The 12224-nt window shown below is 35.6% G+C and overlaps 1 protein-coding gene across 4 annotated transcripts in view; it reads right to left on the reverse strand.

Moving 5' to 3' along the window:
• The window catches only part of LAMP2 (lysosomal associated membrane protein 2), a 59404-nt gene that overhangs the window by 17223 nt on the left and 29957 nt on the right, over positions 1-12224 (reverse strand). For 3 of the 4 annotated variants that reach the window (XM_080653417.1, XM_080653414.1, XM_080653416.1), the window contains exons 7-8: positions 10833-10896; positions 10146-10310 (exon numbers count right to left, since the gene is read on the reverse strand). In XM_080653417.1, coding sequence (XP_080509543.1) covers positions 10146-10310; positions 10833-10896 — 229 coding nt within the window. Of the gene's footprint in view, positions 1-5021; positions 7482-10145; positions 10311-10832; positions 10897-12224 lie in introns of those variants that run through there. The other variant, XM_080653415.1, reaches the window with a different exon arrangement.

Below are 12224 nucleotides of genomic sequence, written 5' to 3' on the forward strand. Positions count from 1 at the left end.
AATGGATAAATATAATTAAGCCTTTCCTTGATGATCATGCTGTGAGCCTTTAGAGGCAAACTGTTATGATGTTGAAGCACAGTGGATTAATGAAATGAACCAAGTGAACAACTATACTATGCGGACACAAGAACTCACTGCATAGCAATCTGGAGTCATTTAGCAGTGGGAAAAGATGCAAACTAGCCCTGGTGGTATAACTGTCTGTCTCAAGATGATCAGTCCAGTGTGAGAATCAGACAAAAAAAATCAGTGATTATAATTTTAAAATGGGCTGTAATAGAGGCAGGCAACACACGAAGTGTCATGGAAGTGTTCAAAAGCACGCTCAACTCAGCCTTGTTACACAAGACATACTTTAAAAAGAAGTGACACTGGAGCTGTTTTTAAATAAGCTGATGGACAAAATAGATCCAGAGACACAGAAGCATGGAACAGGCTGATGAGTCTCAGATGGAAGGCAGGGGTGGGTGGGTGGGGAGAGATTACCCAAAGAACTTGTATGCATAACCTATGGACACAGACAATAGGGGAGTGAAGGTCTGGGGCAGGGGATGGGTAGAGGGGGTCAATGGGGGGAAAAAGAGGGACATCTGTAATACTTTCAACAATAAAGATAAATTTTAAAATGAAGAGTAGGAATTAACTATGCAGGTAATGGGGAAAAGGCACTCCAGATATAGGGAACAGCACAGACAAAAATAAGGAAGGTATGAAAACATGGCACTTTAGGAGAAACGCAAAAAGGTTGGCATAGCTAGAACATCAGATCAAGAGGTACTCTTGGCTGGAAAAGCAGCAGGAAAGGGGTACTAGGACCAGCTCACAAAGGCATTGTATGCTCTAGTAGTTTTGGCCTTATCTGATGGCCAAAAAAAAAAAAGTGCAGCAGGATTTTAGTCAGGAAGTTATGGCAGGTGGAAGACTGGTATTATTAAGTTAGAAAGCACCTCTATTGCTAGAGTTCAGATGTCCAATAATATGGTCCTGAACTGGGTTAACGAAGTGGAAATGCATAAGGGACAGGCTAGAGATCCGATTAGAAGGCAGAATTGACCAAATGGATGTCAGAGGTGTGATAGGAGATAATTTGAATGGATTCCAATTCCACACAGCTTGAGTGACTATGTAGATGCCAGTGCTAGTTCATGACGATAGGGAATACAGGAGGAAGAATATATGCCTTTCAGTTCTGTTTGTAGTTATTTTTGTGTGGGGGTTAATTTTTTAAATTTTGTGTATGGGGGAGGGTAGAGAGGGATATGTGCAAGATGGGGATGTTCAGTGTTAGATCTGCTGAGTTTAAAATACCTATGTCTGAGTCAAGTGGTTGATGAACCTAAGTGGTAGTTAAACCACAAAGATATTTTTCAGTGACAGAAAGTAGTAAAAAGAGGACCAGAGGCAAAGCCCTTGGGAACACCACTATTTGAGGGATCAAGGAGCAGGAAAAAAAGTAGAAAAGGCAGGTAGAAAATAGTGCCACAGAAGTCAATGAAGGAAACAGTTTCGGGTAGTGTGGGAGAATAGTGTAAAATATTAGAGAAGTCTGAGAAATTGCAATTGGATCTAGCAATATGGAAGGTGAGGGCTATGAGTCAAATTGCTGCAGGTTTAAGAGTGAACAAGGAGTGACTGGTAGAAGATCAAGAACTTGGGATGGGGAACACACAATACTCCTTTCAAGAAGTTTAGAATAATAGAAAGGACAGTGGGGAGGTAATTATAAGGGGATACAAGGTCAAGAAGGGATACTTCAAGGTGTTTATAGGATGAGGGAAAGGGCCATTAGTATCTGACAGGTTGGAGATGCTGAATAGTACAAGGTTTCCTAAGAGGTAGAAATGGGATTCTAGAAGCACTGACCAGGAAGAGAACACTTACTGAGACTGAAGAAGAGGAAGGAACAAGTGGTTCAGATAGAGATACGTTTGCAAAAAGGGAAGAAGGCTAGGATGTTGAATCACCACTTCTTACTATTTTTCCATTTCCTTGTCTCTTAATGCCCTAGATCAGTGGTTCTCAACCTTTCTAATGCCTCTACCCTTTAATACAGTTCCTCATGTTGTGGTGACCCCCAACCATAAAATTATTTTCGTTGCTACTTCATAACTGTAATTTTGCTACTGTTATGAATCATAATGGAAATATCTGTTTTCCGATGGTCTTAGGCTCTACAGCAGCGGTTCTCAACCTGTGGGGTCACCAGCAGGGTCGCCTAAGACCATCGGAAAACACAGATATTTCCATTACGATTCATAACAGTAGCAAAATTACAGTTATGAAGTAGCAACGAAAATAATTTTATGGTTGGGGGTCACCACAACATAAGGAACTGTATTAAAGGATCGTGGCATTAGAAAGGTTGAGAACCACTGCCCTAGATCTCCTCCTAGCTGGCAATCTACCAGGGATATACAAATCAGATAATTAAACTTATTAGAATTTGTGTCAAAAATAAGAATGAACAGGCTGCAAGGCAATTCTGATTGTGCTTGTATTTAAGAAATGTGCCACACTAGCCTCTGGGGCAATAACTGGGAACAAGATGCAGTCCTGGAGTTTATGGACTTTATGACATCAACTGTGGCTACCAGCTCAATGATTTTTTTTTACCTGCTTCTTGGTCCTGTTAAAAATCCAGATAGCTGAGGTTGCTAGATGTGACTTGTAAATACATGGTGTTTGTTAAGAGCACCCAGTTAGATCCTCCCCTTCAATTTCCCAAATTATCACCCAGCACATAAACTATTAGGTAACATACACCTTATAGTATTATGCCTTGAATTTAATATAAATTGGATTTTTAAAAAATTCATTAGATTAATTTCTAATTCTGGCAATTGATTCATAGTCATCTTTCCCAAATTGGGTATTTGACCTAGTACTGAAACAGTTTTCACAAATAGTGCTAATAAAGCTTTCATGTAAGACAAATATTCCCAAAGTAGATCAAAAAGGCAATTCCACTCTTACAAAGATCTTTCTAGATGTTGTTACTTATTTAAAATGCTCTCAATTAGCATGTGAAGTATTAATTTATAATAAATAATGATTTTGTGCATCCAGCCTTTAAGGATTCTTTAAGTAATGGGAAGATATTTTGGTAAAACAGGAATTTTAATAGGATCACATCCTGAAGAAAATAAAATCTCATTCTATAAGTCATTTTGTTCCAATTTTAGTATATGTGCCGCCGAAGCGAGCACTCTATAAGTCATTTTGAACTGATTTATTTGCCTAATGTACACTTGAGACGGTACTGAAAATATTTTGGGGGAAAGGAAAAGTGTATTTTTGGAAGAGTTTAATAGTCAGAGAAGCAGGAAAGATTTTTAAAGATTAAAAACTATTCATGGGCATTGAAATTTCAACGAAGTTTCTTATAGATTAAAAAAACCTGTTATCTTCAAATTTCTGTGCAGAAATCTTTCAAAAATAATATTCAGTGTGAGTTGGAAAGCTGAGATACACATTTTTTGAGATAAACATTTATTTAAAAATGTAAAACAAAAACTCCTCTTAAAATCAATTGTGTCAAATTTCTCTTTGTAAAAGTCAGTGTTAGGAATTACATTCTTATGTGACATCTTCTTTTATTATATATCTTTTAGATCTATAACCAAACTGAACTATATCACATGAATCTGAAAAGATACCTCAAGCTATTGAGTATCACCCAAATATGTCTATACTACTTTCAAAAACAAAATATGGCAATTTTGATGCAGAAAGTTAGCTACCAAGGTAATAGATAAGGAAAAGGGTGGGAGAGAGATGACCCCAAGCCAATTTAACATTATTGACCTAAACAGAGATGAAATGCTATAATCTTAAAAAATATGTGTGTCTTATGAGAATTCCTCCTAAAAAAGAAAAGAAACAAGATGGTGCATTTTACACTGTATGTAAAGTTATGTTCTTGATACATAATAAGGAGCTTCTTATCAGATTCCTTCTACTGGTAAATATACTCAAATCTTCACTGAAATGGAAAACTACCACTCAAAAGAAATAGAGAAATAAAGCTCACAGCTTTAAGACCCCAGAAGTTAAGCAGCTTGGCCAAAGTGACATGGAAGCTAATAGCAAAGGTGGGAGCTGTGATGATTAACTGGCAGTCACATGGCTTAACTGGGTAATCCAGAGGAAAGTTATGAGCCAGATTGCTAAATTTTTTGTGTGTGTGTGATATACTAAGGCTCAAATATTTTAGAGTGAGAGATTGCACACAATCCTATTTTGGTTCAAATCAATAGTTTGGATTATATGGCTGCAATGCATAGCTGCTATGTATAGGTATGAAATATCAGCCTCATTTTAGGAGTTGAGAAAAATGCACAAGATACTCTGATGCTTTTCACTATTAAATAAATATTACTTTGTTGTTGTTGTTAATCCTCACTCGAGGATATTTTTCCATTGATTTTTAGAGAGAGCGGAAGGAAGGGAGAAAGACAGAATAATCGATGTGAAAGAGACACATCAATTGGTTGCCTCCCGCACACACCCTGACCAGGGCTGGGGAATCAAGCCTGTGACCAAGGTAGTGCCCTTGACCAGAATCGAGCCTGGAACCCTTCAGTCTGCAGGCCAACGCTCTATCCACTGTGCCAAACCAGCTATGGCTTAAATGAATATTCTTGATTGCTGGTTCCACAATTGGCTACACACCAGGTCTGGCTGAGGAGCTTGCTTACGCACGCACGCACGCACACACGCACGCACACACACCTTATCCCAGACCTGCTAAATTAAATATTAAGTACTCTAGGAATGGTGCCTGGAACTTGAATTTTTATAACAAGTTTCCCAGGTGATTCTTATACTGTAGCCAGCCCAGCATCAGTAAAGACCCATGTATTGGACCACTCTTCCAGATAGTAATAACACAACAGAACATTTTGGAAATAATTTAGTTCTATTTCTAAGCATTTGTAAAGTTTTTCCTTTTGGAGGAAATTGCCATTATGTGATGTACAAAATCTTGACTTCAACCAATGGGAAATAACGTGAACAAATTTCCTTAAGAAATAAAATAACCTTTATTGTTTGTTTTAGAAGCAATATGTTGAGCAAATGGACAAGCAAATATCTAGAGAAATACCATACATCAACTAGTGGCTTAAACATTTGAAAGAAAAACATGAGAAGTATTTACATGGACCAGTTTCTTTAAATAAATGCTAACACATGAAAAACACTCAGAACCATCTAGAGTGTTAGACCATCAAGGTGTAAACCCGGTAAAGCAAATGAAACTACGAAAGGTACAAAGAGCATGTGGCTGTAGGAAATAACCGTATATAAACTGGCCCACGTAAGATACAAAAATATTCAATGAAGTCAGATTTTCTAGAAAACAGTGTTAATGGGAGATATTTTCATATGAATCAGATATATAATTAAATGTAGAAACTTTTAGAAACATTAACAGCATTAAGCCAGTGCCACCCACTTATGCTTTAATCTCTTTTTTAAAAAAGCTGCTTTGTTTTGACTCATTAGAAACATCTAAGACCTACATTCTTATAAGCATTATCCATTCTTTTAAGGTTAACAATCTTAAAATAACATACTATTTAAATAAAAATATTTTTAAAAATCAGATTTATATTTTGTCTTTTATAAGTGCCTTAAGCTGACAATGCAGCTCATTGTAGCTTTAAGAGAGGGGTTGATCAGGAATCTGATTCTGAGCCAGTAAGAATTTCAGGCTACTCTAAACAGAGCAAATTTAAGTGGGAAAAAATATTCAGCACTCCAATATAACTGGAAAGATAGTTATAGGTATACACATGCTAACAGGCAATTGCTTGTGTGTGTTTGTGCATGTGTTTTTAGTTATACTACCAAATTAATTCAACATCAATAATACTTCGGAACCCAGATATGTCATTTTCCAGTGAACAGGGTTATACAATCTCCTACCCCCCCCCCTCCCGCCAAAAAAACAACTCAGGCACCTTTGGTATATGGCTGTATATTAACAATTTCTAAATATTTGATCAGCCATTCCAATAAAAAACAGCTAGAAACAGCAAGAAATACTTGATATGTTAACTATGAAGCTGAAATGTTTTGCTTTCTCATATAAACATTAGGTGGTTCACGGTAGATGGACAACTGGTTCATCTCCCCAGAGGATAAAACTGAACACAAAATACATAAATTAATAATGATTCTACCATAATGAACAATAATAATGTAAGTTTTGATTAGCATATAACCATTTAAATAGGAAAGCCAAATTAGTAAATGTTGTAGCAATCACTGTAAGCTGGAAACAAAGAACAACTCTTTAAAAAAAAAAAAAAAAGAACAACATTTTAATGGAGAAGATTGAGACTTTTGGGTTAGGTGCAAGTTACTTTATAGGTGTAAGTGCCCTACTTTATCTAGGTTCTAGGACATACTGGCATTTCTTCTTTAAGGAAAAGAAAAGATAAAAATGGAATAAAAGATACTACTACCATCAAGGATACTGGAAGTCTAAAGAGAAGTCTACATTAACTTTAGCTCTGCAGGTAGAGACCAATTTACAGGTAAAATGACAAAGGCCCGAAATTGGCACTGCCTAGCAATTATCTCTAAAGCACCTAGAAAATTAAAATGCCCAGCTGGAATAGTCTTATATCTTGCAATTTAAAAGATTGAAATATTCAGGGTTTTTTTTTTTCCCAGAAGGGATTAAACAATAAGCTTAACACCTATTCTAAAATTTCAAAAGCTTTGCATCTTTTGTCATTACAGCCACATTAAATACAAATGTATTCAAAAAGCATTAGGAAAGCAGTCATTGCTAAGAACATAATATTAGCCTATTCAAATCTGCTGGCATATCTCTATTAGGTCAAATGTGTAGTAATGTCAAAGCAGCTAAGTTAACCTGCAAACAAAATCACAGAAAAAAAATGCAAAAGGAGCAAGTACAAATCCACTGTAGAATGTACTGTCTCAATTCAACCACATGCAAGAAAACAAATCTTTTTAAAACCTGTTTTTCCTAAACTGTATATTTCTAGTCAGAATGACTAAAGTAAAAACACTGAAACACTAATTCAAGCCAATAAAATAGAACCTATAATCCAGGTAATTTTTCACATGCCTTTGGCTGTAAAACAACAGATTTAAATGCCTTGGTTAGGAAAACCAAATTCACATGACCAATTTGTAGTTCATAGTTTTGGGGTGTTTGTATTTATTTAAGTACAAACCCCCCCATACCACTGGTTCTAAGATTAGAACTAAAAGTAAATATACCTTAAATTGAATAGTATTGCATGTTGGAACTTGTACTTGCTTTATTACTTTGAAACAGAGATCACATATGCATTAGTGTTACAGAGTCTGATATCCAGCATAACTTTTTCTTCTGCCAATTAGGTAAGCAATCACTATAACGATAATCAAGCCTGAAAGACCAGCACCAACTATAATTGGTATTAGAATGGTGTCATCATCCAGCGAACACTCCTGGGCTGTAGGTGAGAAAAAGTGTGTAACAAATAATGAGTATAATAAAAAAAGAATGTCCAAAAGTAAAAGATGTTGATTCAAAAGTTAGAAGTGCTCTTACAAGTTCAACTTTAAGTAATTAAGACAGGTATATTTTAAAGATAAAGCTACAGAATATTATAGATTGCTCTAGAATTAAAATCCTGAAACTCATTTGTTCTTTCATTCATGTATGTTTGTACATATATTAATATATATGAATACATATATATTCGTATTTATGAGTAAACGCATACGTGAGTACATGTTTCTTTATTTATATGCAAAATCCTTTCCAAAACAGGAGTATTACTTTATTTAAAATGAAGCAAGCTAATCTAGCCCATTTCACATGGCCAGATGAGCCTCTTGGTGGTAGAGTTGAATGTCTTTTGGGAGACTGGGACCAGATCAGGATGGTTTAATCATGGGATTAGGATGGCCAGACTAGCTCTGGAATCCTTTAGACGGAGAACGGCAAACTAGCCCATGGGCCAAATTTGGCCCAAGAGCTAAAAATGGCTTTTAAACATTTTTAAATGGTTTAAAAGAAACAAAAAAGAATATTTTGAGACATGAGAATTATATGAAATTCAAATTTCAGTACCCACAAATAAAGTTTTATTGGAATACAGGCATACTCATTTGGTTATTGTCTGTGGCTGTTCTCGTGCTACAATAGCAGAGCTGACTAGTTGTGAGAGAGACCATATGGCCTTTAAAACTTAAACATTTACTGTCTGGGCTTTTATAGAAAAGTATACAGATCCCTGACTTAGAGTACATGATTTTAGTGGCTGCAAAAGTCAAGAAACTGGGACCTCTTACTACTTTGAGTGTGTTTATTACATTTATCATACATTTATCAATCTGGTCAGGATTGGCAGTCGATAGAATATTTTTTCTATTCCTAGGGAGTAGTCTGATCCAGTAAAATCCAATCAACACTCTTTTACCTTACTACAAGTCTATTTCTTTCTCCTATATAGTCAAGTATTACCAGTGCGTTGTATTTATAGGCACCCACAGTCAAGAGCATAGCCCAACAAATTGGTGATGCATTCATTATCAACACAGGGATTGGCAAAAGCAGATTAAAGTTGTTCATATGGAAAAATACAAAATAATAATACAAGAAAAAACTGTTTCGTGTACTCATAACTATAGACCTATTTTGCCTACCCTTATATTAAATGTTGTATACTCCTTTGGGTGACATTTTAAATTCTATGTACATAAAAAGCAAAGTTTCAAATTAGAGAATTTACAGAGCTTATCTCTATTACAGGTGACTAGATATACAGGCTTGAGCTGATATTACACTGCAAATAATTTTAAATTCTAAACACAAATCTGGACCTAAAATTAAGGTAATAATGTAGAGGAGCTAGATAAAGACTCAAGAAGAAAATTATTAAAGGATCAAAATAATTGAAGTAAAAAAGAAAAACAAACAAAAGGGAAAAATAAATGTTTTTAAAAATTTTAAAGTGTGATTAACCTCTCTTGTCATAAGAATGGTAGTAGGGTGAAGAACCCAATTTACTGTGACCTAACCAAGTCAGGCTAGGTATTCAGCACTACTGAAAAAGTAGCTGAATGGCTCAAAGCATATTGATTTTTAAACACATCTTCTACATTTCTTTCTAAACCAGGGGTGGGGAACCTTTTTTCTGCCAAGGGCCAGATGGATATTTATAACGTTCGTGGGCCACACAAAATTATCAACTTAAAAATGAGCCTACTATATTTGGTAAAACATTTATTTAATTCACCCTAATGCCTCGGCAGGGCCAGACCAAATGATTTAGTGGGCCTTATAAGGCCCACGGGCTGAACGTTCCCCACCCCTGTTCTAAACCATGGAATTAATTGTTTAAAATGCTGTGGATGACTGGATAGCTGTGCTCAGCTGAGCTGCAATCCACAAACCAACCATTTTAAGTAAATGGTTTAAAAGGTCAAGTCAATTAAAGAATTTTATGTACTTTTTCCTTCATGCAAATTTTAATCTTGTAATGCCAAATGCATCTTTCATACTCATATAAACACTGTAATGAGCCGCTTGCAAAGGTTTCATTAAAAATCTGATAAACACTATCATAAGGACTAAGAAGATCTTCAAAAAGGCTCATTCACACTGGCACATGCTTTTTAAATTCTCCAGCTCATTCTGGCTGGCCAAAGCATAGTTCCTGATATTTGAGGCTTTGCTACCATAATCTTTTGTCTCAACAAAATATGACCAAACTGCTTTTATTCAAGTATGAAAATGTTTCCAGCTAGAAGATGGCCCCAAGGCAGATGCCAGATGCTCAAAGCTGCTGCTCTCAAGTGCCATCCTTCTCACAAACTAAAACCTTGGGGAAACGTCCCTACCTTAAGTAAAGCTCATGTGAAGCTTTTATCAGTTTTTAGCTTTTTTAAGAAGTTTGTTGCAAATGGTTTTCAGATCACATGAAAATCTACGTTGAGCAAAATGATGAGCCAAATATAGAGTGACACAACTTGCTCAAGGCTTTGAGAACTCTACAATGGAGTCGAGAGGGGAGTTTATATTTCTTTAGTTCAATGCTTAAGTTTCCATGACTCAAAGGAAAAATCAACAAAAGACTATCAATTATTAATAAAACTGGTTTGACTCTTACCTGTAGAATACTTTCCTTCTATCACATTGAAAGGCTGAACCCTTAGATAAAAGGTATTTATCTGAAATGCTCCAGACACTGAAACCGTCTGCTCTTTGTTGCACATATAAGAACTTCCCAGGGGGGCATCCCAGTAGCTAAGATTGTTATTTGCAATGCTGAAAACTTTAAAGAAAAAAAATACGTTAGTAACTTCTTATCCTATTAACATAAAAAGTGAGACTGTCCTCAGGATTTTTCAGTGAAGTATAAGAGCTTGGGGTATAAGGTCTACCTAAAAAAAGCAATTCTTCCCATCACTAGGTTCCCTATCTTTCTTTTTTTCTAAATTTAAGTATAGTTGGTATACAATATTATATTAGTTTCATGTGTACAATACAATGATTCAACATTTTGTACCTTACAATATAATCAACTCACTAATTCTAGTCATTATCTATCACTGTTCCTTGCTTTTTCTATAGATGTTTCTATAGTCTAAAAATCAGTCACATCCTTAACTATTACCCACAATGATAGACTACTATAGTGCTAAGTTACTGATTTTAAGTTGTAGTCAAAGTATGATTTTTCACACAAAATCTTCTGTCCCATTAGATAAGACACTATTTGGTAACAAGACAATTATGGTTTCTATTCCTTCAGTGTAACACACACTCTTTACCCCGAGGCCAATATTTTGCTTACCAGAGCCATTAACCAAATACATGCTGACATTCACTTCCTTCAGATAGAATCGGTTTTCATTTTTCTATTTAAAAAAATGAGTTTGCAGTTAATCAACACATCATAAGGACTGTTTCATATCAGATAATTTACAGAGCTCATCTCTATTACAGCTGACTAGATATACAGGCTGAAACTGATATTACACTGCAAATAATTTTACAGGTAGTTACTTTCTACAGAATAAAAGCAATCTAATACCATTACCCAAAAGATAAAACTATGAATTAGACCTTTATTCAACAGAAAGTATTCTACAGGTCTAATTGCTGTGCTCAGCAGAGCTGTAATCCCCTGGGGTCTTGGAATGTTTCAGTGGGTATTGGAATTTAATATTAGAATAAATTGTAACTAAGTAGAGAATACAAAACAGGACAGAAACCCTTTTCCTCTGCATTTTGTTTCCAATTTTTGGACCAGAGATATAGTATATGGTTCTCAGACACTCCACAATTAATTTCCTCCATTTTATTCCTCCTGTCACTTGCTAAGCCCTCCCCACCTCTAGCTTGGATCATAATTGCCTCTAACTGAGCTCTCTGCCTTTCAGCCTCTCAAGCTCAAGCTTTCCTTCTCTGCTATTATTTTTCTGAAGCACTCAGCTGACTAGCCAGTCATTCCAATTATGTCAGTGCTTAGTATGTACAAGGTAACATATTGAAGTGCTCCAGGGAGGTAACAAAATGAACCAGATTTGAATCCTGCGCCCTCCACCCCCCGTTTGCAATCTGCCAGGGAAGATAAGATAAATACAGTAGTCCCCCATTATCCAGTTTTGCTTTCTGCAGTTTCACTTTCCACGATTTTAGTTGTTCATGATCAACCACAGCACACAAATCTTAAATGGAAAATTCCAGATATTTGTAGAGAGAGAAACCAAATTCACATAATTTGTATTACAGTATATTGTTCTAATTGTTCTATTTTATTATTTATTGTTAATCTCTTACTGTGGCAAATTTATAAATTAAATTTATCATCAGTATGCATGTACAGGAGAAAACACAGTATATACAGGGTGTGGTACTATCTGTGGTTTTAAACATCCCCTGGGGGTCTTGGAATGTTCCAGTGGGTCTTGGAATTTAATATTATATTCACTGGTCATATGTGTACTATAACAGAGGAATGATTTGAATGTTAGAAAAGGAAATATTTTTTGTAAACCTTTCTAAAATATAATTAGATATAATCCTCAATTATTCAGCATATACTCCATAGAGAAAAAAGGTTTTAGGTTCAAGAAACTAAGTTCAGGAAACCAAGATGGCGGCATAGGTAAACACCTAAACTGCTGCCTCGCACAACAATTTCAAAACTACAACTAAAAGACAGAACAAACACCATCCAGAA

This window comes from Plecotus auritus (genome assembly GCF_963455305.1).
Source record: "Plecotus auritus genome assembly, chromosome: X".
In the NCBI taxonomy this organism is placed as follows: domain Eukaryota; kingdom Metazoa; phylum Chordata; class Mammalia; order Chiroptera; family Vespertilionidae; genus Plecotus; species Plecotus auritus.